We start from the raw sequence: 27,208 nt of genomic DNA, 5'->3' as shown, positions 1-27,208 counted from the left end.
TTGCAGGCGTAAGCCACCAAAGCTGGCTTGTGTTTGCTCTTAAGGAACCTCCATACTGCCTTCCAGAGTGGTTGAACAAGTTAACCTTCCCATTAACAGTCTTAGCTTTCCGTTTTTTTGGCCACAACCCTGCCAACATCTATTATTGTTAGATTTTTTGATAATAGCCATTGTATCTGAGGTGAGGTGGAATCTCAATGTTGATTCACATTTCTTCTTTTTTGTTGTTGTTGGTTGTGGACCTGAACTTGGGGCCTGGGTGCTGTCCCTGGGCTCTTCAGCCTCAAGGCTAGTGTTCTACCACTTGAATCACAGTGCCACTTCCGGCTTTTTCTGCTTATGTAGTGCTGAGGAATCGAACCCAGGGCCTCATGCATGCAAGGCAAACACTACCACTGAGCCACCTTCCCATCTCCAGTTTACATTTCTTTTATGGCCAGAGATGTCAAACATCTCTGTTGGCCATTATTATTTCTTCTTAGAAGTCTCTCTAAGTCTTTAGCCCATTTTAATTGAGTTGTTATTTCTTTCTTTCTTTTTCCCAAGTCCTGGGGCTTGAACTCAGGGCCTGGTCTCTGTCCCTGAGCTTCTTTTTTTCTCAAGGCTAGCACTCTGCCACATGAGCCACAGTGCCACTTGTTGCTTTTTCTGTTTATGTGGTACTGAGGGATTGAACTCAGGGCTTCATGCATGCTAGGCAATCACTCTACCAGTAAGCCACATCCTCAGTCCCTAGGTTGTTGTTTCTTTGAGCATTTGTTTGAGCTCTAAGTATATTTTGGATATGTGGACCTTGATGCATAGCTTCTAAAGATCTCCCATTCTGTGGGCTTTCTATTTATCTTGCTAGCTATGTCCTTTGCCATGGAGAAACTCTTCAGTTTAATGTTATCCCACTTATCCAGTCTTTCTTTGATTTGTTGTGATCTTTACTTAGGAAGTTTCCACCTGTGCCCAGGAGCCCTAGTGTTTCTCCTATCCCTTCCAACAATTTTTCTTTTCAGAGTATCTGGTCTTACCCTGAGTGCTTTGATCCACTTGGGATTGATTCTGGTGCAGCATGATATATAGATCTAACTTCAGTTTTCTGCATGTGTGTAGCCTGTACCATTTGTTGAAGATGCTGTCTTTCTTCCACTCTGTTTTTGGCTCCCTTATCAACTGCTAGGTGGCTGTAGGTCTGGGATTCATCTTTGGGTTTTCTATTCTACTCCATTCCATTGGTCCTCAGGCCTATTCTTGTGCCAGTCCTTAGGTGTTTTTATTACTACAGCTTTGTAATGGTGTTTGAAGCTTAACATTAATATTCCTCCAGCACTGTTCTGGTTAGGATTGTTTTTGCTATTCAGGATCTAACATCATTCCATATGAATTTTTGGATTGCAAGCCTTTCAGTTTTTAAATAGCAGCTTTTGTAGTATCTTCTTATGTAGTCTGCTTTAAATAAATTTCATAATCTCTATTTTTCCAACTTTTCCACAGTTTGCAATTAAGATATAAGATAATTATTGACATTTATTGACAATGTGGATTGGCTGAGGGTGTATCTCAAGTAGTAGAGCACTTACTAGCAAAGGTATAAGGTTCAGTCTCCAGACCACAAAGAGAGAGAGGGTGGGGTGGGCTTGTTAGCATGATCCTATAGGAGTACCCCGTTAGAAATATTTTTAGTTGCACAAGCAAAGAAATTACATATTTTTTAAAAGACAGCCCTGAAACAGCTTTTTTTTTAGACCAAAACTACCATGTTTTGTTGTACTACTTGGAAAGACGAACTCAAGACTTTGAATTTGCACTTTAAGCTGGCACTTGCTTCTTAAAATACATATACTCAAAGCCATTGGTTTATGTAGTATTTACTTGTTTAAGACAAATGAGAAGCCAGGCATGGTAGCACGCTATGGAATCTGTAGGCAACATAGAAATACTTAGTCTCAAAAAAACTCAAGGGGCTGGGTGCTGGTGGCTCACGCCTGTAATCCTAGCTACTCAGGAGGCTGAGATCTGAGGATCATGGTTCAATGCCAGCCCAGGCAGGAAAGTCCTTGAGACTCTTATCTCCAATAAACCACTAGAAAACTGGAAGTGGCGCTGTGGCTCAAGCGTTAGAGTGCTTACCTTGAGCTGAAGAGCACAGGGACAGCACCCAAGCCCAGAGTTCAAGCCCCACGATTGACGCCCCTCCCCCCCCCCCCAAAAAAAAAAAAACGCCAAAAACCTCAAGGGGGACAACATTGAGCTAAGCCAGTTTTTAATCATATGATAGAAAGTGGCAGAAGTCTGAGGGCTCTGTTTTCTATGATGATTTATCTGGATTCTCTTCTGATAGGAACTGACTTTCCAGATACCTGTTTATCAACTAGTAAGGATGTCTATTCTTCATACACTCTAGAAATAGTAGTTGTGTTAGGTACTTGGTCTGAATGTGTAGTTACAAAATTACAGGATTTTATAATAAAATTTACTTTGGGGGCTGAAGGTGTGTGGTTCTAATGGTAGAGTGCCTGCCTACCAAAGTATTTGCCGCAGTACTGCCAAAAAAAAAAAAAAATAGTAAAGAGAAAAAAATGTACCTTTTTCTTTTTAGAATAGCAATTTATGTGTGCTGTTCCTCATAGTCCCTCCATAATAGGTACAGAAGGATATCACTAGGTTATATCAGCATACTTCTCTAACTCTCTACAAAACTCCTTTCTAATTATAAAGTTGTTTTCTAGTTGAAAATTGAAGGAATTACTAAATGCTTTTTTTCAAAAATAGATGCACTACCTGGACATTAGTGGCTCATGGCTATAATCCTAGCCACTCAAGAGGCTGAGATCTGAGGGTTGTGGGTCAATGTGAGCCCAAGCAGAAAGAACCCAGAGTATCTGGTTGACAGTTAACCAGTAGAAAGTTAGAACTAACTAGAAGCATGGCTTCAGTGATAGAACACCAGCCTTAGGTGAAAAAACTGAATGAAGACCCTGTGGTCAAGGCCCAGTGCCAACCAGCACAAAACAAAAAAAATTGGTGTACTTGAGAAACTTAGGTTTATTGCATCTAAATGACGTTTTTTTCATTATCTGGGCATACATCAATCACCAGTAACTGATATTTCACTGATACTTCAGTGACTGTAATTTGTATCTGTATATAACTTTTTTTGCTCACAGTTGGCATACTCTATTCACTTGAGCCACAACTCTAGTTCTTTTTAGCTGGTTTATTGGAGATAGAATATCTTGGCTTTGTTGGCCCAGCCTGGTTCCACACCAAGATTGTTATATCTCAGCTTCCTGAATAGCTAGGATTATAGGTGTGAGCCACTGGTGCCTGCATTTTTCACATATTACTAAACTTAAGATAAAACCAGTAGATTATAATAAGCCCAAGGTTTTTTTTTCTTTCTTTTTTCTGTAATGTTTTGATTAGAATCTCTATATAACCCTGACTGCCCTGGAATTTGTATAGTCCAAAATAGCCTCAATCTTAATTCTGTCTCAGCTTTTGGAATGCTGGGATTATAAGCTTGGTCTATCATGCCTGACTTAGTTATGCTATTCTTACATGTTTTGATTTTGCAAATTTTATTATAGTTTTAATATTTTAAAAGTATGAAAAGAAAAATCTTACAGATCTTAAGAGGTACTGATAAAAATAATGTTCACTTTTTAGAAAGACATATTTGCTTACTCATACCTCAACCCTATAATTAGGGTAGTTAAAAACAAGAAAAAAAATTGAATTTGTAATCCTAGGTATGTCAGCAACAGCTGCAGTCTTTTTTTAAAAAAATTGTTTGAATCTGAAAAGAATTGATTTTTTTTTTGTATTTGTCCCAATGTAAAACTTTTTAAAATAAAAATACATGTATTGGTTAGGTATTGAATATTCTGGTTTTTAAATACTTGAAATAAAATTTTATTAGTATTTTGGGGTAGCTTATTTTGGCTCTTCTACATTTGCAACCAAATTATACTTTATGCTAGGAAAGGTTTATGCCAGCCTAATTGGTTGCTGGCATTTCTTAGCCTCACAGCTGCTGTGAATTCAGCTGTGAACTAGGAAACATATAATAGGATCCTGTTTTCAGAAACCAAAAAACAATCGTTACTGTGTAAAACTTGTTTTTGACAGCTCAATATAGGAGCTCTTGCGAATTAAATAGATGTGATATCAATAATAGTAATCATAATTAATTTTAAAGATCACAGAGTCCTGAAATATGGAATTCATGTATTTGTTCTCTCACCCCCCAACTGGTGCCAAAGTGGCTTGAATTTGGGACATACATTTTTCTATTTAATTTGTATTTTTCTTTAAAAAGAATCATTTGTCTTACTATTTGTTAAAAGATATTAAAATGTTGAGATATGAACTATTTTTACCATAACAAAAAGTAATGTAAAGGGCTGGGAATGTGGCTTAGTAGTAGAGTGCTTGCCCTGCATGCATGAAGCCCTGGGTTCGATTCCTCAGTACCACATAAACAGAAAAAGCCAGAAGTAGCACTGTGGCTCTAATGATAGAGTGATAGCCTTGAGAAAATAAGCTCAGGGACCATGTCCAGACCCTGAGTTCAAGCCCCAGGACTGGCAAAAAAGAAAAAGAAAAAAAAAAAGGATTTTTAAATGAACTAAATGTAAAATTACATAAAGGGTATGATTTAAAAATATATGTATTCTTTATTTAACATTAAATTTTCTATAATTGACTCAGTAACTTATATTTTTATAAATAATTTTGACACCTCAATTGAGGATGAAATTTACTTTTCTATTAATTTGAATATGATTTTTGTTTTTAAGGTCAGATGGCTTGAGTTTGACTTGGTGATTTTTATTCTGAGAATTAGTGTGGTTTAAACTATGTAAAAATTGGTTCTTAACAGAAACACATGAGGATTCTGTCTGTAGACAATAAACAGGCATTTACCAGTAAGCTTTTCCCAAAATGACACATTGTGTGTAAAGATGCTTACTGGAAATCTATTGCCCTTAATTTAAATGAGGAATAAAAGATCATTTTAAATGAGGGGGGAAAAATCAGTCAATTAATCATCCACTCAAATTCCTGAATCAACTTCAGAAATATAAAGATAACTGAGTCATCTACATAGTAAAATGCTGTCATGTTTAATCAACTAGCAATAAATAAGATCAACTTATATTTAAAGAGTATCCTTTGCCCATGACCAGTGATTTCTTCAGCATTTTCTTTAATGTTTTAGGAGTCACTCAACACTAGGCAAAACAAGGAGAACTAATAAGTATAAGAAACTACAAAAGGGCTGGGAAGGTGGCTCAGTAGTAGAGCCTTGCCTTGCATGCATAAGGCCCTGGGTTCGATTCCTCAGCACCACATAAGCAGGAAAAAGAAAAAAAAGCCGGAAGTGGCGCTGTGGCCCAAGTGGTAGAGTGCTAGCCTTGAGCTGAAGAGTTGAGGGACAGCACCCAGGCTCAGAGTTCAGGCCCACGACCGGACACCCCCCCCCCAAAAAAAAAAAAAAAAGAAACTGAAAGAACATTCAGGATAAGTGTACCCTATCAGAAATTAGCTTGCCTTGAGTATGATTAGTCTCATTACCTGAGATTGGTAATTTATTTTTAAAAAAGATTCATTTAGTTCACATTCTGGAGTCTGGAAATCCAAGATTGTTTATATCTGCATAGCTTCTGCCTGGGGTCTCATGATGTTCCACACCTGGCCAAAAAAATGGAAGGGCAAGTAGGCTCAAGAAAGCCACAAAAGTTTTAACTTCCTGTCAACCTCCTGTAGCAATAGCTAAGTCGTTTCCAAGAGATTTAGTATTCACTCTTAAAAGATAACACTAACCTCCATGACCCAAACCACCTCCTACTGGATATATACCTCTGAATGTTCTGCATTGAGAAATTAAGCCTCAACATGAGTTTGGACAATGGGAGGAGGACAAATAGCATTCTGTCCCTGACCAATCAAAATTTGTCCTTGTAACATAGTCATTCTATGCCAATAGTCTCTAGCTCTGATCCTTTAAAATCAAAACAGGTATCTGCTCCCAAGACAAGATGGACCAATCATAGGATGAACATTCTTAAGGGTAGGAATAGATGAGGAGGAGTAACCTTCACAAAGCAAATCCAAATCCAGCAGGGGAGACATTAAATCGTAAAACTCAAATGATACTTTACGTCCTATGCTTCTTGGACACTCTGAGCCAGGAGTTGAGTCCCCATGGACCTTAGACAAACCAGCCACCAAATTTTGCTGGGTTCTGCTTATATGGTTGCTTTCTTGGACTGGAGTTGCCTAAAAGTGACTGTAGCCTTCCCAGGTGTACGCTGCTGGTGGCCCCACTGTTCTTAGGGTCCTGGCAGGGGTCCCACTTCCAAACCTCAGTACCAGTGCCCTAGTGGAGACTCCCTAGTAGTGCTGTCCCTGTGCCTGGGCTTTCAGACATTTTTAAAAATCGATAAAAACTGCTGCTATAACTCTTGTATAATACACACTGTCAAGGCCTCTAGCTTGTGCCCTTGAGAATGGTAGTCTTGAGAATGTGTGGCTACTGATGGGTGCTGCGAGTACATTGTTGAAACAGCTTTGTCAAACAATTCCCTTCTACCCAAAGCCCCAAAATTCTGATCCTGTGGAGAGGTAGCAGCATAGCCTACCTCTGAAGAACAATAGAAATACCCCATGGTTTCCCTTATTTGCAATAATTAATAAATGTGTAGGACAAGTAGAAAAGGTCAAAAGCTATATACATATGACCATATAAGATGATGTTAAGCAAAATGAACCCCAAGATAGGGACCACAATTTTTTTTATTCTTGCTGTTGTTTCTAACGTATTTATAATGTACCATGTGATTTTTTTGTTTCTTTGTATGTTCCTCCCCCCATGGTATAACCCATTTTCACTGTATTTGATGTCAGTGTCCTGCATCTTGTATATACACTTCTCTAATTTGGGGAGGGGAAGGGAAAAAACAAAATGTTTAAATAGGGATACAGGTTGATCCATTGTAACAATGAGATATACAAGACAGTGCTGAAAATGAACTTTACAACTTCGGGGGTGGGGGGCCAGTTATGGAGGTGGGAGGGAAGGTATGGTAGGGGAAAAACAAAGGAGGAGGCAGCAATGCTCTATAGGAAATGTAAATGTACTCATTACCTTGCTCATGTAACTGTAACCCCTCTGTACAGTATTTTTACAATAAAAATGTACAAAAATAAAAATACAGGGGCTGGGAAGGTAGCTCAGTGGTAGAGTGCTTGCCTTGCATGCTTGAGGCCCTGGGTTCGATTCCTCAACACCACATAAGCAGAAGAAAAAAAAGCCAGAAGTGGCGCTATGGCTCAAGTGGTAGAACGCTAGCCTTGAGCTGAAGAGCTGAGGGACAACGCCCAGGCCCAGAGTTCAAGCCCACGACTGGACCCAAAAAATAAAAATAAAAATACATGTAAGAACTTATATGATGTTACTAAAGAACTGCTTTAGCAGGAGAAAAAGTGGTTTTAATTGCTTAATGAGAAAAAAAAGACAAAAGGTTGAAAGGGAAGGGTAGGGTGGTGCACACCTGTAACATCAGTGCTTGGGAGGTGGAGACATGAGGATTGCAAATTCAGGGCCAGCCTTGACAGTTCCAGGACAATCTGAGCTACATAACCACACGGTTTAAAAAATTAAGAACTGGGCACCAGTAACTCATGCCTGTAATGCCTAGCTACTCGGGAAGCCAACATCTGAGGATCGTGGTTCAAAGCCAGCCTGGGCAGGAAAGTCCATGAGACTCTTACCTCCAATTAACCACCAGAAAACTGGAAGTGGCACTGTGGCTCAAGTGGTACAGCGCTAGCCTTGAGCTGAAGAGCTGAGCAGAAGCACCCAGGCCCAGAGTTCAAGCTCCACAACCAACAAAAAAAGAGAGAGAGAGAGAAAGGGGGGAGAAAGAAAAAGAAATAAGGAAGGAGAGAGACGGAGGAAAGAAAGAAAGGGACATTCATCCTGAAAATTGTGGGAAATCCTTAGCAAATATGCCCAAAATGAATTGAAAGAAAAGAAAAAGTTAGAGCAGAATAAATATTTAATAACAAATATTTTGAAAGTATGTAAAATGGACACATCTCAGAAGATCAAGGAAAATATTGTTTAAAAATTAGGAATGATAAAGTTTCTATCACTGATGCCATGGGCATATAGACAACATGAATAATTTTATAGAAAAAATGTGCAAGTTCTAGAAAAAACAACATACTCAATATTCTATAATTACTAAGAAATTTCTTCTTACATAATATTCCAGGTCAAGCTATTTCAAGTAGTAAGTTGCAGCTAAAAGCTCAAGATTACAAAGGAAAAAAAATTGCCATTAAGCAGTTAGTTTACTTAACATATCAAAATCTAAAGGCTATCTAAGAAAGGAGAATTGCTGACCAGTATCCAAAACAAAATATTCCATGCAATTTCAAGCAAGCTCTCAGCAGTTTGGTATTGTTAATTTGTTTAATTTGGAGAGTTTGACAAGGTGATTCTAAAAGGCCAATAAACTCTTAAAGAACTGTGAGGAGGGCCTTTTCAATTAGACATTAGACTTAGTATAAGCAGTAGTATAACTACTTTTTATTAAAAGGCAAAGACACAGACTTATGTATGTATACCTGAATTATAACAGAGGTACTACTAAAGTTACATTGAAGTTACATAGGTGAAGAAAGGACTTTTTAGGAAATGATACTGAGCAATTTGTTTTTCTAGGGAGGAAAAGGAAATTGTCTTACCAAGAACAAATATCTAAATGCTTAATGGATAAATGAATATGATAGCTTTTGTAAAGGCTTATACAAAAAAGGAATAATTTAAAATAAATATTTAAGTACTTTAAGTTCATCAAAGACTCCATAAGGAATAAAAAGGTAGTCCACAGCTTTCAAAAAATACAGTACATAAAAATTAAGAACAGGAAGTGGCGCTGTAGCTCAAGTGGTGGAGCGCTCGCCTTGAGCTGAAGAGCTGAGGGACAGCGCCCAGGCCCAGAGTTCAAGCCCCACGACCGACAAAAAAAAAAAAAAAAAAAAAAAAAAAACAAATAAAAAGCCAGAGCTTTTTTAAAAAAAAAAAAAAAAAAAAATTAAGAACATTAGAGAATTCTACAGAGAAATAGTAAGAAAATGACAGCACGCAAAAGGCCTGATTGGCTTATAGACAAAAAAATAGGCACACCTTCATTAAATCAAAGAAATCAAAACCACAATGTGACATTAATACTGCCAAATACTAAGTATTATGGTGGATGTAAGGTAACTCCTTGTGGGATTACAAATCATTTCAAGTACTGCTACCATAGGAAATATCATGGCACTGGAAAATTTTTATGTGTGTCCACATCTAGTCTGTATTTCTTTTCTGTGTGTTCAGAGAAATTCTTTAACATTTGTGTCAGTATACAGGTGTAAGTTCCATTTTGTGTGTGTGTGTGTGTGTGTTGACACGAATGCTTGAACTAAGGGCTTGGGCTCTGTCCCTGACCTCCTTTACTCAAGGCTAGTACTCTTCACTTGAGCCACAGCTGCATTTCTGGTTGTTTGATAGTTTATTGGAGATAAGATCCTCAGATCTCAGCTTCCTAAGTAGCTAGGATTACAGGTATGAGCCACTGGCAGCTAGCTGCATCATTGTTCTTAATGCAAAAGTTTCAAAATTAATGAAAGAAATTATGTACTTCTATCTTTGTGATATGGTAACATGTCTGAAGGTTCTTTAGGACCATGTTAAAAGAGGTTGAGGAGGGAAAGGGCAATATCTTGGCATATTTAGGAAAGAAAATAGGCTGTAGTAGTGGAAATGAGTTTATGTACATATGTATGCAGCAATTAGATATACCTTATAATCAGAAAATTAGTATTGCAAAAGAATCATGTCTTAAAGTATCATTAATATGTTTATATATAGCTTTAAAAATAAAATTTTTATGGGTGTTATATTTTTAAGTGATACAAAGAAAAGCCTGAGTGTGGTGATCTTGAATGTCTGAGTAGTACTCCCCTCTGGAGAGGGGATAGGAAAACAGATTTAGTTAGAGAAGGGGGGTGGAAGGGTCAGCACAAGTGGTTTCAGAAATACTGCTTTCTGCTGGGGTGGTGACACTCTGCCATAGTCCTATTCAGAGGCAGGAAGATCCCTTATGTCTAAGGGTTCCAGGTCAGCCTAGACAACATAGCAAGAACTCATCCTCAATAAGAAAAAAACATTTTTTTTCTTTGTAACTTGGTTGGTGTTGGATATACCAGTGTTTGCATGTGTGTGTGCGTGCACACATACACCAACACATTCAATGTGGAGTTATATATGAGTCACAATAAATTAAATGGGAAGTCAGAATGAAGATAGAACACAAGAATTTTCTTAAAAGGACCAGAGAAAGTAGGTGGTATTGGAGGGCCACATGGGAATGTTGGCCAAGCTTCCCAATTCTGCTGTTTTGAGCTTTAGTTCTCTTAGTTTTATTTACATTAGTACATGCTTGCTATTTACAACTGAGACTTGGGATAAACTTATCTCATTGTAATTGAGGCCTGCGCAGGCCCCAGCCTGAACATTGTGGCTAGGGGCTGCTATCTGCCTCATAAAGCAAGTGGATGATTTGTCTTTAGGGAAGACAAAATTGTCTCTCCTTTGAAAAGCCTCCTTACATACTTGGATTTGAAATTTGCCAGAAACAGAAGAGCAGGGACAGGGAGGCCACATGAATCTGGATTTTTCACTTGAGATGGAAAAAAGACAGGAATTAATAGCATAAAATTTAGAATTGGTTGTGGTTACCTTCCAGGAATTCACCACTATCAACTCGTCTTCTCTTTATGACTGTCATAAAAGGAAGTTCACTAATTAAAAAAACAAAAACTAGTTTACAGAGTTGGTCTTCCCTTTCTTCTTGTTCCTCGTTCCATCTTCTACCCTTTTAATATGACTGCAAAGAATCTTTGGATATAAAATCATAGCCACAACATAGAAATAGTTTCTTTTGTAAATTTTGAAACTTTTGTTTCCTAAAAATACAGTGTATCTTAACTCTTAGGTGAATCTCCAAGGGAGAGACATATCTTCTCTTGAGTCTACAGATCTCAGTCTGAGAAAAACCACTATTGCTTGAAAGGGTTATAGGGGTCCATACAGTGATGATTATGCCAAGACACAGAGCCTTACGGGAGAGAAAAGGGTGCAGGTACAGGGCCTGGTTTGCTCCTGACAAAATGTTAAGGCTTTTACCCCCAAGTTCTGCTTTCACATTTCTGAACCTTTAAACTAAAATTTCCAACCCTCTCAAATCCAGTTCTTTTTTAAAATAGTAATGACTGTAGATCTGTCCCTTTACCATCCTGAAGTGAAATTCATACCTAATATCAATTTAAAAGTGAAATTCATAACTTAATATCAACTTAAACATGTTTGTAATGTAAGAGAAGAAATAAAATGAATTTTTTTAAACGAGTCTATGAGACTTTTTTTGGTGGGGGGGGTTACCTGTGGGGCTTGAACTCAGGGCCTGGTTATTGTCCCTGGGCCTCTTTATGCTCAAGGCTAGTGTTTTACCACTTGAGCCACAGTGCCACTTCGGGCTTTTTCTGAGTAGTTTATTGGTGATAAAAGTCTCATAGACCAGCCAGGCGCCTGTGGCTCACGCCTGTAATCCTAGCTACTCAGGAGGCTGAGATTTGAGGATCGTGGTTCAAAGCTAGCCCCAGCAGGAAAGTCCCTGAGACTCTTATCTCCAGAAAACCGGAAGTGGCACTGCAGCTCAAGTGGTAAAGCACTAGCCTTGAACTGAAGAGTTGAGAGACAGTGCCCAGGCCCAGAGTTCAAGCCCCACAACTGACCACACCCTCCCCCCCCCCCCAAAAAAAAAAAAAAAAGTCTCATAGACCCTTCTGTCCAAACTGGCTTTCACCCACTATCCTCAGATCTCAGCTTGCTGAGTAGTTAGGACTACAGGTGTAAGCCACCAGTGCCTAGCTTTGTAAATTTTAGTTATCTCTGTAGTACCATCATTCTCCTTGTTATCCAGGCTTGAAACTTCTCTGTTTTACCATATCATAATTTTTAGTCCAGTGTTTGTGGACTCAGATTACTTTTCTTGGTTCAAAGCTAATTTTTCCATCTACATAATATATAATTTAAAATGATTTTTATATTAGTAAAATACATTTTTATGAATTTGATGGAGTCAAATTTTGACTTATAATAAGGAAAAGTTCTAATGGTTAGAACTGTTTAATAGTATACAGTTTTAGGCATTCTGTGTCACTGTGACCATTTATCAGATATTCTGGAAATAAACTTTTTCTCATCCATACTTTGAGTCCCTAGACTTGACAAATTACAAATTGATTTTATGACTCCATGGACAAAGTTTATGGCTTTATAACCTTAAATTTTATTCCCACTTAGGGCGAATACACCAAGCAATGGTAACGTCTTTAAATGAAGATAATGAAAGTGTAACTGTTGAATGGATAGAAAATGGAGATACAAAAGGCAAAGAGGTATGATGACTGGACTAAAATGTCTAGTTTTTCAATCCAGATTGTAGATGTAAAGCAGCACAGAAAACTACATAATATTTATATCGTGTGTGCATTCTTTATCATTTTTTGAAAAAATAACTCAAAAATTTTGTTCTTACAAATCTTAGATGAAACTGTGCGTTTTTTTAAACTCAGCTCACAAACTTTTAAAGTTGTACTACTTAATACTTTTGTCAGTCCCTGATAGATACTAGCATTTCATGTAATGTAGGGTATGAAGTGTTATGTTAAGAGAAATTGTTGGGCTGGGAAGGTGGCTCAGTGGTAGAGCACTTACCTTGCATGCATGAGGCTCTGGGTTCGATTCCTTAGCACCACATAAGCAAAAAGAAAAAAAGTCGGAAGTGGCGCTGTGGCTCAAGTGGTAGAGCGCTAGCCTTGAGCTGAAGAGCTGGGGGACAGCGCCCAGGCCCAGCGTTCAGGCCCCATGACTGGAACGCCCCCCCCCCCCCAAAAAAAAAAAAGAGAAATTGTTGTTTTTGGTTTTTTTTATTGCTTGAAAGTGTTTTATTTGGGCAGAGGTAGGGTAACAGATTACTGCCTTTGTTGCTGGAAAGAGAAATTGTTTAAATATATGTGAATTATCATTCTGAAATCTTAATTTTCAAAGCAGTGTCATTCATGAGGTTGAAAGTACTTGGAAATTATTTTCTCTTTACATTCATTAAAAGAATACCCTTAAAAATATATGTCCATATTTTAAACAGATTGACCTGGAAAGCATCTTTTCACTTAACCCTGACCTGGTACCTGATGAAGAAATTGAACCCAGTCCAGAAATACCTCCACCTCCAACATCCTCAGCCAAAGTAAACAAAATTATAAAGGTTAGTGATAAAAATGTAGAGCAGAGATCTATGCATGACAGTACATACCTGTAATTCCAGCTAAGGAAGATGAAGCAGGAGAAATGAAAGTTTGAGACCAGCTTGACCTACTTAAGTCAGAAAAAGAAAATTTAGAGATTATATTTGAGTGGGGGGTAGGAGCGGGGGTGGGAGGGGTGGGGAGGTGGGGGAAAGTGGTCTGGTTTGAAATTGTTAGGTAAAGAATACATACTAAGTATTGAATAGTTTGCTTTTAAAAAAATAATTTCTTTCTTCCATCTACCTTCATGGAAATACAAACTTTGATCGATTCAAGTTGTATGATTCATAATTAAGGACATCTGATTTGTCATGGAAATTTCTTGCCTAGTTAGAATTTTTCCTGAAGTAGAAGATAGAGATGTTGTCCAGGTGCCAGTAACTTTTTTTTTTTTTGGTCGGTCGTGGGGCTTGAACTCTGGGCCTGGGCGCTGTCCCTCAGCTCTTCAGCTCAAGGCGAGCGCTCTACCACTTGAGCTACAGCGCCACTTCCGGTTTTCTGGTGGTTTATTGGAGATAGGAGTTTCACGGTCTCTCCTGCCCGGGCTGGCTTTGAACCGCCATCCTCAGATCTCAGCCTCCTGAGTAGCTAGGATTACAGGCGTGAGCCACCAGCGCCCGGCTAGATGCCAGTAACTTTTGCCTGTAATCCTAGTGACTCAGAAGACTGAGATCTTAGTTCAAAGCCAGCCCAAGCAGGAAAGAAGCTATTTCCAATTATCCAACCAAAAGCCTGAAGTAAAGTTGTGGCTCAAGTGGTAGAGCATCAGCATTGAATGAAAAAGATGCAGCATTTAGATCCTGAGTTGAAGCCCCAATACCAGTACATACAAAAAAAGAAAAAAGAAGTCAACCATTTTCTTATCTATATATGTGTTGAATGAATACATGTAACTTGATGAATGAATATGATATGGCTTTTATAGTTTAAAAAAGTTTGGTATTTTGTAGGGAAGACATACATAAACATCCATATATAATACAAAATGAGAGAATTAACAAAATCTTCTACTTTGTAAACTATTCATATAAACATAAGACAGACTTTCAGTTCATATGACTTAATATTGACAGTCACTGTAGTTGCCATTTGTAAAGGACTGTTTTCATATTCAGTTTCAAAACCTTGGAGAGTGCGATTTTATCTCCCTAACCTCCATTCAGGTTTTCTCACATGGTATGCAGGCTTTTTACATATAAGTTACATCCCCAGCCCTGTCTTTCTTGGTATATCATTAGGAACTCTTGCTTCGCATTAAAGTCACCTGAAGAATTTTTCTAAATACTGACTTCTGGGCTCCTCCCAAGAATTCAGTTTTAACTTATTTTTTTCCTGGAGGTCGTTGTGTCACTATCCTTTCCTTGACACCTGTTTGAATGTGTGCTTATGATTCAGTATAACTGTGTTACTTGATTTTTTTGTTGGATGTGGAGCCTGAACTCTGGGTCTGGGTTCTGTCCCTCAGCTCCTCAGCTCAAGGCTAGCACTCTACCACTTGAGCCATGGCACTGCTTCTGGCTTTTTCTGCTTCTGTGGTGCTGAGGAATCAAACCTAGGGCCTCATGCATGCAAGGCAAGCACTCTACCACTGAGCCACTTTCCCACCCCCTTGATTTTTTGTTTTTTTTGAAGTGAATTGTCTTCGAAAATAATAGGACCTAAAACTTGTTCCATTGATCTATTTTGTCCAAATCTTTGAAACTATCAGTGAAACCTTTTAGTGTGACAATGTTTAGATATTTTAACAAGGGGGTTGTACTCTGTCTAGAACTATTGTATAATTACATTGATATTCAAAGATGAAACTTAGTACCTAACCTCAAAATCCAAAGTACACTAAAATCTAAAAGGTTTTCAGCACCAGCATGTTGCTACAAATAGAAACTTCTATACTTGACCTTTTATGGTAGATTTTGTCAGAATAAAGGTGTACCAACATTATGGCATCAAATTGCCTTTGTGTATATAGGATACAGCTTTGTGGCAAAGCCCTTACCATAGCATGCCTAAAGCTTGGATTCAATCCCTAATGCTAGGAAAAAATTACCTTAAGACTGTCTGATATATAACACAAATGGGTCTATATTTTAAACTCAGGTTCCATTCCAAAGATATTTATATAATATATAATACAGAAAAATCAGATAATTACTTATACATTGTTTGGCAGTGTAGCTGTACTGAAGTTATATATCCTCTCATTACCTCGGTTTTCACATGGCCGAAATGGGAAAAACAAGAATAATGACTTCATGGGTTATGTAAAAGTAAAATGTAATGATATTTATGTGTCCTTAGAACAATCCCTTGCTCATTAATTCCTGAATATTGGTCTTGGAGTGAAGATTGGTTGATATATCTCATACAGGAACTTAATACTGATAACAGTAATTCATTAGATTACTTGTTTTTCTCTATTTAATTTTGTGTTGCTGTGTTTTGGCCCATTTTTTTGTTAATTAAAAGAATCTGAAATAATGATATATACATGTCAAAAAAATACAGTGAGTATGTTTTTCTTCTATAGAATCGACGGACTGTGGCTTCAGTTAAGAATGACCCTCCTCCAAGAGATAATAGAGGTAAAGTACAACTTTATCCCTTAATCTTCCCTAAAGTTTTTTGGGTGCTGGTACCAGACCTTGAACTCAGGGCTAGATGCTGTCACTTAACATTTTTGCTCACAGCAAATACTTTACCACTATTGCACCTTTTGTTTTCTCGTTAATTGGAAGCCAACCCAGGCTGGCTTCAAACCAAAGTATTTAGATCTTAGCCTCCTAAGTAGCTAGGATTATAGGTTTGAGCCACCAGCACCTGGATTTAAAAATAATTTTTCATAATGTGTATTGATTAATAAATATAAACTATGAAATATGTAATTTTTTATTCATCTCAGTTTTTTTTTTTTTAACCCCAGTCTTGGGGCTTGAACTTGGTTGTGGGTGTTGTCCCTGAGCTCTTTTGCTCAATGCTAGTGCGCTGCCACTTTGAGCCACAGTGCCACTGGTTTTTGTGGTGGTTAATTGGAGATAGGAGTGTTAAGGGCACTTGTCTGCCTGGGCTGGTTTCAAACCATGATTCTCAGATCTCAGCCTCCGGAGTTAGCTAGGGTTACAGATGTGAGCCACTGGCACCTGGCTTCATATTCCTTTAATTGACTATTAAAATTGAAGTTTAGTTTGGTTGTATATAAACTACTCAGGTTGACTTTTATATCTAAAATTACATTAGAAGTTAAGTGTATGCATAGTACCTTGGAAATGTACCTGTATAACAGTTCATTGAATAGAATTCATTAAATTTCATATTTTGTTTATACACATCATTAGAAAACTGGCAGTTTTCAAAAAGTGACATGTAATTATCAGAGGTATCTGTTATTTTAAAGTTATTTCTTATTTTTTGTTAATTTTATGTTCGGAATTTGAATTTCCTTGTTTTTTTTTTTCTTTTTTCTTGCAGTGGTTGGTTCTGCACGTGCACGTCCTAGTCAGCTTCCTGAACAGTCATCTTCTGCACAACAGAATGGTAGTGTTTCAGATATATCTCCAGTTCAAGCTGCAAAAAAGGAATTTGGACCCCCTTGTATGTAAATCATGTATCAAAGATTTAGTCATTTCAGGCATACATGTCTTCTCTCTTGGTAATCCTTTTAAGTCTCCAATTGAATTTCACTTTACCACTCTGGAAAATTTAGTTTTGTTCTTAATGCTTTAGTCTGCTACTTCAGATTTTTAACGTATATTTTTGGGAAAGCAAATTTTATAAGTGAGATTCTAAGTGAGGTTCTAAGTGAGTTTTTCTGTCACTAAAATTCTGACCAGGTGATAATTTATCAGTTGCTACAGAAAAAAAAAAAACCCTTCAAATTCTAAGATTTATGATTCTAAACCAAGAGATAACATGTATCAGTATGTTTGAGTCATTTTTCTTGACTCATTTGTAGATTGTCCCATTCCTAGTTTTGTAAAAGCAGCTCATACGTAAAAGTTCACATAGGTGTTACAGGCATGTTTGCTTTTTGTCAGTGTACCTTTGTGTATGTGGTGAAATTATTCATAACATTTTTGTGTATGAGTATACTACTCTAAAAAGTATATTTCCTGAACAGCTTATCTTTCTTCTTTCAGCCCGTAGAAAATCTAACTGTGTGAAAGAAGTAGAAAAATTACAAGAAAAACGTGAAAAACGGAGACTGCAGCAGCAAGAACTTAGAGAAAAAAGAGCACAGGTTTGTTATATCAGTGTGTTTTCTTTCCAACCAAACATTTTATTACTATTATATTTCTTTGCACTATTGTGTTTGAATCAGGGCTGTGTTTCCTAACCAGAACTTATACTATGGAGCCATACTTCCCACCCCTTCCCCCTTTTTTTTGCTGGTCATGGGCGCTTTCCCTGAGCTCCTTTTTTTACTCAAGGCTAGTGCTCTAGCCCTGAGTTTTGCTGTTTGTTTTTGAGGTAGGGTCTGGCTTTCTCCTAGGACTCTACTTCAGTGGTGTTCATCTATATTAAGCTTCCTGGTAGCTAGGTTAACAGCTGTGTCCCACCATGTCCAGCTCTTCCTAGAGAAAGGTTCTGGTGGGCTTTTCTGACTAGACTGGCCTCAAACTTTTCTGTCTTCTGTATAGTTAGGATTATACCCTTGAGCCATTAACATCTGGTTCTAACCTATGATTCTTTCTTTTTTTTTTTTTTTTTTTTTTTTGGGTCCGGTCGTGGGGCCTGAACTCTGGGCCTGGGCGCTGTCCCTCAGCTCTTCAGCTCAAGGCTAGCGCTCTACCACTTGAGCCACAGCGCCACTTCCAGCTTTTTTCTTTTTGCTTATGTGGTGCTGAGGAATCAAACCCAGGGCCTCATGCATGCAAGGCAAGCGCTCTACCACTGAGCCACCTTCCCAGCCCCTAACCTATGATTCTTGAGACTGTCATTGAAAAAACTGTGGAGAGGTATCACTCATTTTATAAATTTAAAGAGTTAGTTACATTAGCTGGGCACCAGTGGTTCATACCTGAAACCCTAACTACACAGGAGACTGAAATTCAGAGGATCTTGGTTTGAAATTAACCCAGGCAGAAAAGGCCACAAGGTTCTATCTCCAAAATAATTTAAAAAGGCCAGGCTGGAAGTGTGACTCAAGTGGTAGTCTGCCAGTTTAGCAAACAGGCTAAAGAAGTGTGAATCCCTGAATTTAAATTGCAGTAGACAAAAGAAATAAAACAAATTCTTTATGTTAAAATTGTGAAATAACAAACTCTTGAAAATATGTTGCCATAAGAGATTTCATGTATTTTTCATGTTTTTTAGTGTATTAGCCCTAGTGTTTTTGCTTTTTGAATAATAGGCCATTGTATATAAAGTTGCATTGTTTTCTGTATTTAATTTCATCATGGCATAGTGAAAAGGAAGAAAATTCTTGTGTTTTGATTTTTATTGAGCGATATTGGTCTTTTCTATGTTCCTCTCATTTTCTTCAGATGGTAGCAAAGCTATTTGATAACAATAGGAAACTGTTCTTCTACTCCTTGATAGGAATGTTACTTTGTCTATAATCTTTCAATGTGCTTGTATCTATTTTAATCTCAGAATTTGTTTTGTTTACTAAAACATGAGGTTGTTTATTTAGCATATGTAAATGTCCTTAATCTTTTACACTTGTGTTGTGGAACTGAGGATCCAGTATGATATTCAACTTAAGTAGCTCAGCTTATGGCTAAGTCACCAGAGGATTTCTAGTAGAGTTTTGAAATAAATAATACACAAATAGATAATGATACTGGCATAGATGCCACCTAGTGTTTCCTTTGGGTACTTGATAATATTTAAACATCTTTGTAATCTCTAATCTAATTTTACTTTCTGCTTCTCAGTTGACATAGTTGGTATTACTTCCTAGAAGGTTAACTGAAAAATTTGAGTAACATTTAATATTTACATTTAAAGCAAATCTGAGTATGACTTATGAAAAAAATCTGACTTTTAAAAATGTTTAATAATTAATTGTTCATGGCTAGGAGAACCTGCTAATGATTATTTATAATTTAATCTGAACTTTGTTAATTTTAGAGCATAAAAGTCATTTGGATATTTGAAAAATGAAAAATGATGTGACTTAATTCCTGTAAGTTCTGTCTTATTGACATGTGGCTGTCTTGCCATGCCTTAAGGTTTTGTTTTTATTGAGTCCACAAAAGTAGGAAGTGAATATAAATGAACCCATATTCTGATTTGCTAAAACACTAAGTAATTAAATTTAAATCTAGATTTTTTCTTTTTAGTAGTGAGGCCTGAACTCTGGGCCTGGGTGTTGTCTCTGAGCTTCTTTTTGCTCAAGGCTAGCACTCTACCACTTGAGCCACAGTGCCACTTTGGGCTTTTTCTGCTTATGTGGTGCTGAGGAATCGAACCCAGGGCCTCATGCATGCATGCCACTCTATCACTGAGCCACCTTCCTAGCAAATCTAGATTGTATTTTTCTGTAATTTCAACTTCTCTAGAATTCTTTGGTGGTCTTTTACATGAGTGCTATTTCTCTTTTGCTTTCTTTTCTGAGATAAAGCATAGGTATAGTAGATGATGTTTTAAATAGTTAAAAGATAAAAGGGATTTTTATAATTAATAAGATACTAATTATTAGTTATTAATATGGAAGTGATTGTGAATGTATTAAACCTGAACTCTGAAACTGTCACAGTTTCAATTTAAGAAGGGGTTACGGCAAATGACACTAATTCAGTTACAATTTTCAAAACACATACAACATAAATACAGCATGTAATATTATTATAATTGGTAAATTTTCTTTGTTTTCTGATAGGATGTTGATGCTACAAACCCAAATTATGAAATTATGTGTATGATCAGAGACTTTAGAGGAAGTTTGGATTATAGACCGTTAACGACAGCAGATCCTGTAAGATTCTTTGTAAACTATTGCACTGGTACTACTTACTTATTTTGTAAAAAAAAAAATGTTGATGTCTACTAAATTAATATTGTATTTAGCTATGTTTCTTTCTTTATGAGGGCTCAATCCTTATATTTTAAGAAGAAAATCAAGAAATCATCTATTTGTATTCTCGTCTCCCATAATTTCAGATACTGCAATGCTGCCCAGGGAGATGCATGCAAAGCTTTCCTGTCTCTGGAAGGACAGAGAAGATCTAAGAGAGATCTAAGACTCTAGAGGACTCTAGAGTCACTTAGATAGAGTGATCTAAGAAGACTCAGTTCATTTCCAGTTGCCACTTAGGTTTGATCTCAGTTCTAAGCTCATTTCCTCTTTGGCTTAAACTATTGATCCAACTGTCACTCTGATTTATTATTCATCTTTTTTTGATGAAAGGATGGTTCTTGAAATCTACAGTATACCAGAAATACAGTGCTGAAGACAGTCTGCAGTCTTCAACTCTTTTGCTGTTGAAAAAGGAGAATTTGGGCTGGGTGCTGGTGGCTCATTGCAGTAATTCTAGCTACTCAGAAGACGGAGTTCTGAGGATCACAGTTCAAAGCCAGCCCAAGGGAGAATGGTCCATTCAACTTATTTCCAACTAACCAGCAAAAAAAGCCAGAATTGAAGCTGTGTCTCCAGTAGTAGAACACCAGCCTTGAGCAAAAAAGTCAACTTAGAGTGCTAGGCCCAAAGTTCAAATTCCATCACTGGAACCAAAAACAAAAATTGGAATGAGAAGTAGTTGTACAGAAAATGCTTTTTGAATAATGTAATCCATATGACCTAAAGTTTATAAGTGTTGACTACAAAATACATTTGTGTTAGGTGTATTATATAGGATATAATAGAATTTAATTAGTCTGGTAATGATAATAAAAGATTTTGGCTTTTAATTTTAGCTTCATGGTAATGTTTTTATTTGAAGAAGGCTGCATTGAGAATATAACTTTTATGAAAAAATATTTATACATAAGAATTGCCATGGATTAGAGAAGTGGTATAAGTGGCAGAGCACCAGATATGCATGAAAAAGCTGAAAAAAATCGTGAAGCCTTTAGTTCAAGCACCAGTACTGGCACACACACACAGAAAATAATTTATAATTTAAAAATTTTTCTGAAGTATTTTGCTCAGTAATCTGAGAGTTCTGGTTTTTCTATAGTAATTTTTGCCAACAACATTCCTGATAATCAACCTGAATATATATATATACATATACATATATATATATATATATATATATATATATATATATATATATAAAACACTTTCTAGAGTAGAAAGTTTTATTTATTTTTTTGTATACAACATAGCACTTCAAGTACTATATGACTTTGTACAAAAATTATTTTCTAACATAATTATTTCCCAAGGTAATGGCTTACCTAAGCCAAAATTAGCACATTTCTATTACACTTTAGAAATAATTGTGTCTGACAACCTTTAAAGTGTGTTCAAAGCTAATTATTTCTTAAGCTTAATTGTCATACTTGTTCTATGCATAGATTTTTAGAAACTCTTGATAATTACTGAAGTAAAATTTTTTTATTTCTAGATTGATGAACATAGAATATGTGTTTGTGTAAGAAAACGACCACTCAATAAAAAAGGTATAATGCTTAATAAACTCTATAAAAAGTTGAAACACAGCAAGTTGGCACAGACCAACACTTAGGAGAGTGAGGCTGTTTTTCAGTTTTGTGCCAGTCTGAGCTATGTCATGAGACATTGTCTCAAAAAAAACAACCACTTAAAAATTTAATTTCATGTAATTAGTAGTATGTTTTGATAACTACATAATTCACATTGGCTTAGAAACTTAAATGTAAATCATTGCCTTTCATTTGTGCATTAACTTAGGTAGATTTCCATGGGTAGCCCTGTTGGGTTGTTACTGTTCTTTAAAGCATTGCCATTCTTGATTCTTGTTTCCCAGAAATGAATCTTGGTTGTTTTGCTTTTTAGTCTGACATAGTTTGCTTTATTGAATGGCATATTTATGAACTATTTTGTTTATAGATCTTTATACTTCTTTGATCTAAATTTTTATTAAGATTAATTTTGTGTATTCAAATGCTTTGAAAAAATATGGGGCACTGATTTTCATTTGTTCTTTTAGAAACTCAAATGAAAGATCTTGATGTGATCACAATCCCTAGTAAAGATGTTGTGATGGTACATGAACCTAAACAAAAAGTAGATTTAACAAGGTACTTAGAAAACCAAACATTTCGTTTTGATTATGCCTTCGATGACTCAGCTCCTAATGAAATGGTTTACAGGTAGGTAATTTGTTCTAAATTAGAGTGCTGTTTTTATACTGTGTGATCATCACCTTGTTTTCTGCTCTCCAGGAGTGTAGTGGGTTTTTTTTTCTTCTGGATTTAAATGAAGAAAATGTGCTAAATTAAAAATAAGTATTAATACTTGCTCTCTTACTTAGAAAAAAATCATAGTTTTCAGGGCCAGTTAATTAACACATACACATGGATGAGAAATTCTTGGAAAATGTTAATGTAATCTATGGAATGGGATGTAATATAAAAATTTAAAAGTTTTATATTATCATCTTTAATCTGAGTATGGTTTTAATACTTGAGAATCCTATGTTTATGGCTTACAAAATTTAAGCTTTCATGTATTAAATATGTAGACATTGCAAACTTTTATGTCAGTGTTTAATTTTCATAGATCACTTTTTACAAACTTCCTAATTTCTGCTTTTTTTTCCCCTTCTATATTCTTATGGCACTAAGGATCAGACCCAGGGCTTAGATTTGGTAGGCAAGCACCTTGCTACTGAGTTAAACTATATCACTAGTTCTAAACATACTTATTGCTAATGAATTTTACATTGATTTCAGTGTATATTGCTGTTTTATTTTATATAAAACTGAATTTGTAATTGCTTGAAAGTTATGTTTTATTACCCTCTTATTTTGTAAATTCTAAATAGTTTAGAATTAATAAGAATCCTGGTAATTGTGTTACAAAGGAAATGTGAAGACCATTGATTTTTAGCAAGTAAACTGAGTGTTCATCTGTAAAAAAATAATTAAAGAATATATGAATACTGTATATATATAGGGATACTGTGAAGAATTTTTTTTTGGGGGGGGGGTCTGGTTGTGGGGCCTGAACTCTGGGCCTGGTCGCTGTCCCTCAGCTCAAGGCTAGCGCTCTATAGACACTTGAGCCACAGCACCACTTCCGGCTATTTTCTTTTTGCTTATGTGGTGCTGAGGAATCGAACCCAGGGCCTCATGCATTGTAAGGCAAGCGCTCTACCACTGAGTCACCTTCCCAGCCCATGAAGAATATTTTTAAAGGGTATTATAAATTAAACTTTTTTTTTTTCTGGCTCTGGGCCTGAACTCCTGGACCTGGCTGCTGTCTCTTAAGCTTTTGGTGTGCTCAAGGCTAGGGCTTTATCACTTTAGTCACAGCTCTACTTAACAGCTTTTTGTGGTTAGTTGGAAATATGAGTTTCATAACCTTCCTACCTGGGCTGGATTTGAATTGTGATCCTCAGGTCTTAATCTTCTGAGTAGTTAGGATTACAAGTGTGAGCCACTGGTGCCTGTCATATAAATTGTACTTTTTTTAGCTTTCTGTAAAACATTTTTTTCTTCCTCTTCACTCCCTTCTGTTCCATCCTCATTAAAGCCTGTCTTTTTTATCTTTATAATAATTGCCCTATTGTGCTTAACTTTTATGGATTTAGGAAGTATGTACAATTTTGGGGGCTACTCATTTTGCATGTTCATTCCTAGTACTGCTAACTTTCTCCTATGCTTTTTGTTCTATACCTTCTCCAATTTTACATTAAAGAAAATTTAGCAGAACTATATGGTGTTCCATTTGTAGATTTGTTTTCTAGCATACTTTTTAATACTCTGCTTAATGAAGGAGTATTTCTTACTCCTTCCCACTTTTTTTTTTTTGGCTAGGATTCTTTTTGGCTAAGACTCGATCTCTGCAGTGTCCTCAGCTTTTGAACAAAAAAGCTTGTACTCTACCACTTGAGCCATAGTACCACTTCCTGTTTTCTGGTGGTAAGATAAGAGATAAGAGTTTCATGGACTTCCCTGCACAGGATGGCTTTGAACCGCAATCCTCATATCTCAGCCTCCTGAGTAGCTAGGATTACAGGCATGACCCACTGGTACCTGGCTTGGCAATCTTTTTTTTAAACCAGTTCCTCAACTCAGAACTCACTGTCTTTTAGTTTTAACTTTTGTTCCCTTTTCCCCTAGTATAAGCGATTTATCTATATTCAAGGTAATTGTTGTTTTTCTACCTACTTAAGATCTAAGATAACATTTTTATAGGTTTTATCCTTTTTATTCTTTATTGAGATAACCTTGCTTTATTTTATATCATATTTTCATTATTTCTATGACCATTCTTTTATGGAATTATTATTTGAAATTATTTAAATAACTTTAAGTACTTTAAAGATAATTATTTAAAATCTTCCCTTTGTTTTATATGTAAGTTTATCTATTTGGGGAGAAGGTAAGAAGAAGCACAGAAATGGTGGGAAAAAGTGTTAACAGATGGAGCAGTGATACTCACTAGACACTCTATTGGCAATGGATTATACATCTTGGGGAGATAGTGTTTGGAAGGGAAAAATGAGGAAGAGGTGACACTGTTCAAAAAGAAATGTACTCATTACCTGACTTATGTAATTGTAACCTCTGTACATCACCTTTACTATAACAATAAAAAAGTGGATTTTAAAACCCTGCTGTATGCTTTAATTATTAATAAAATATACTTTACATTATTTGATATTATTTTTGTTACTCAACAAATATTTATGACAGTCACATTTTATTTTTAAGGTTTACTGCTAGGCCATTAGTAGAAACTATATTTGAAAGAGGAATGGCTACATGCTTTGCCTATGGACAAACTGGAAGTGGAAAAACCCATGTAAGTAATTACATCTTGGTATCCTGGTATGATGTACCAACTTCTTTTCCCTTTTAAAATACTAAGACCTCGATTCTTAAGATTTATTCCTGCATAACCTCTTTTTTCCCCCTAAATGTAGACTATGGGTGGTGACTTTTCAGGAAAGAACCAGGATTGTTCTAAAGGAATTTATGCATTAGCAGGTAAATGTCCTTTAGCATGTAATTTTTAGTATTTGTTGGATTAGTCGAGTGGTTTTGAAATAAAGCTTTAAAATACTGTCTGGCTATACACATTGTATATTCAATTTGTATGTTATCAGATTGTTACAAAATAACTGTAAAGTTACCTTTTGGTGACAAAAATTTTTATTATACTTGTATGACGTTATTATTAAGCCAGTATAAATTATTGAATAGCTACATTGTAAAAAGCTTTTGGGCTCATGCCTGTAATCTTAGTTGCTCAGGAGGCTGACATCTGAGGATCAAGGTTTGAAGCCATCCTGAGCAGGCAAGTCCTTTGAGATTCTTACTGCTACTACTAAGAAAAAGCCACAAGTGGCACTGTGGCTCAAGTGGGTAGAGTAATAGCCTTTAGCAAAAGGAGTCCAGGGTTAGGTCTCAAAGTTAAAGTTCCAGGAACATAAACAAAAAAAACTTCTGTGGGGTATGGCTCAAGTGTTTAGTGAGTTCAAATCCCAAAACATTTTTTGTTTTTCTTTTTGTCAGTGTGGGGCTTGAACTCATATGGCCTGGCTCCTTTTCCTCAAGGCTATACCACTTTAAGATACAACACACCACTTCTGGCTTTCTGGTGGTTAATTGGATTTTCCTTTCTGGGCTGGCTTTGAACCAGGTCTCAGCTTTGAACTAGATCTCAGTTTCCTGAATAGCATGGATTACAGATGTGAGCCACTGGCATCCCACCCAACAATTTTTAATAAAATAATTAAAAGCCTCTGTTTGATACGGAATGACTTTATTCTGACCACCTATTTATGTTATTTGTAAGAATAAGTAGTAAGAACCTTTTATAAAGCAGAGTAACTTCTGTTGCAGTTTTTTTAATCAAATGAATAGTTGTTATTTTTATAATTGATGCTGTCATGCTAGGTGAAAATTAGCTCCCTTTAAAACTAGAAAAATTAAACTATTGAAAAATAGTAAATAGCTCATTGCATTTTAATAATGTTTGTGTGAATTTTTTGATAGCTCGAGATGTCTTTTTAATGATAAAGAAGCCAAATTATAAGAAACTAGAACTTCAAGTATATGCAACCTTCTTTGAAATCTATAGTGGAAAGGTATGTGGAGACTTAGCAATTTTTTTTTTTTAATTGTAAGAAAAAGGGGGGAGGGGCTGGACATGGTTGTACGTTTCTATAATCCCTGCTACTTTGGAGGTAGAACAGAAGGATCATGGTTCTTAGGCCAACTTGAGCAAAGCCATCAGAGATCTTGTCTCAAAATAAGGCATGCACAGTAATCTCAACTGTTCAGGAGGCTAAGTAAATCATAGTGGAGGCTAGCTCAGCCAAAAGTACTAGGAACATGGATTAAGTGGTTGCACTCTTAGCTAACTAGCTTGAGGCTCTTCCACAAAAGGGGTGGGGGCAGTTAAAATACACATTTTAAACATCTTCAGGTGTGCGGTTCAGCAACATTGAGTATATTCACATTGGTTTCAGTTTTCACTACTATAAATTTTATATGTATTTGCAATATTATTTTATCCTGAGTTTATCCTGAGATTTAAAAAATATCATTTGACAGCCCAGGTAGGAAAGTCTGTAAGACTCTTATCTCCAATAAACTACTCAGAAAAAGACGCAGATGGAGATGTGGCTCAAGTGGTAGACCACTAACCTTGAACATAAAGATGTTCAGGGACAGCACCTAGAGTTGAAGC

At 36.4% G+C, this 27,208-nt stretch overlaps 1 protein-coding gene across 4 annotated transcripts in view; it reads left to right on the top strand.

Moving 5' to 3' along the window:
- The window catches only part of Kif2a (kinesin family member 2A), a 60,427-nt gene that overhangs the window by 16,597 nt on the left and 16,622 nt on the right, over positions 1-27,208 (top strand). For 2 of the 4 annotated variants that reach the window (XM_042690699.1, XM_042690697.1), the window contains exons 2-12: positions 12,416-12,510; positions 13,260-13,379; positions 15,947-16,001; positions 16,885-16,950; positions 17,553-17,653; positions 20,240-20,335; positions 21,930-21,984; positions 22,494-22,656; positions 25,225-25,315; positions 25,437-25,500; positions 26,512-26,603. In XM_042690699.1, coding sequence (XP_042546633.1) covers positions 12,416-12,510; positions 13,260-13,379; positions 15,947-16,001; positions 16,885-16,950; positions 17,553-17,653; positions 20,240-20,335; positions 21,930-21,984; positions 22,494-22,656; positions 25,225-25,315; positions 25,437-25,500; positions 26,512-26,603 — 998 coding nt within the window. Of the gene's footprint in view, positions 1-12,415; positions 12,511-13,259; positions 13,380-15,946; positions 16,002-16,884; positions 17,008-17,552; positions 17,654-20,239; positions 20,336-21,929; positions 21,985-22,493; positions 22,657-25,224; positions 25,316-25,436; positions 25,501-26,511; positions 26,604-27,208 lie in introns of all 4 variants that reach the window. The other 2 variants (XM_042690698.1, XM_042690696.1) reach the window with 1 other exon arrangement.

Source organism: Dipodomys spectabilis, unplaced genomic scaffold (assembly GCF_019054845.1).
Source record: "Dipodomys spectabilis isolate Male_0828 unplaced genomic scaffold, ASM1905484v1 ptg000140l, whole genome shotgun sequence".
Lineage (NCBI taxonomy): Eukaryota > Metazoa > Chordata > Mammalia > Rodentia > Heteromyidae > Dipodomys > Dipodomys spectabilis.
The sequence above is the reverse complement of the archived record's forward strand: the minus strand, read 5'-3'. Positions and strand labels throughout refer to the sequence as shown.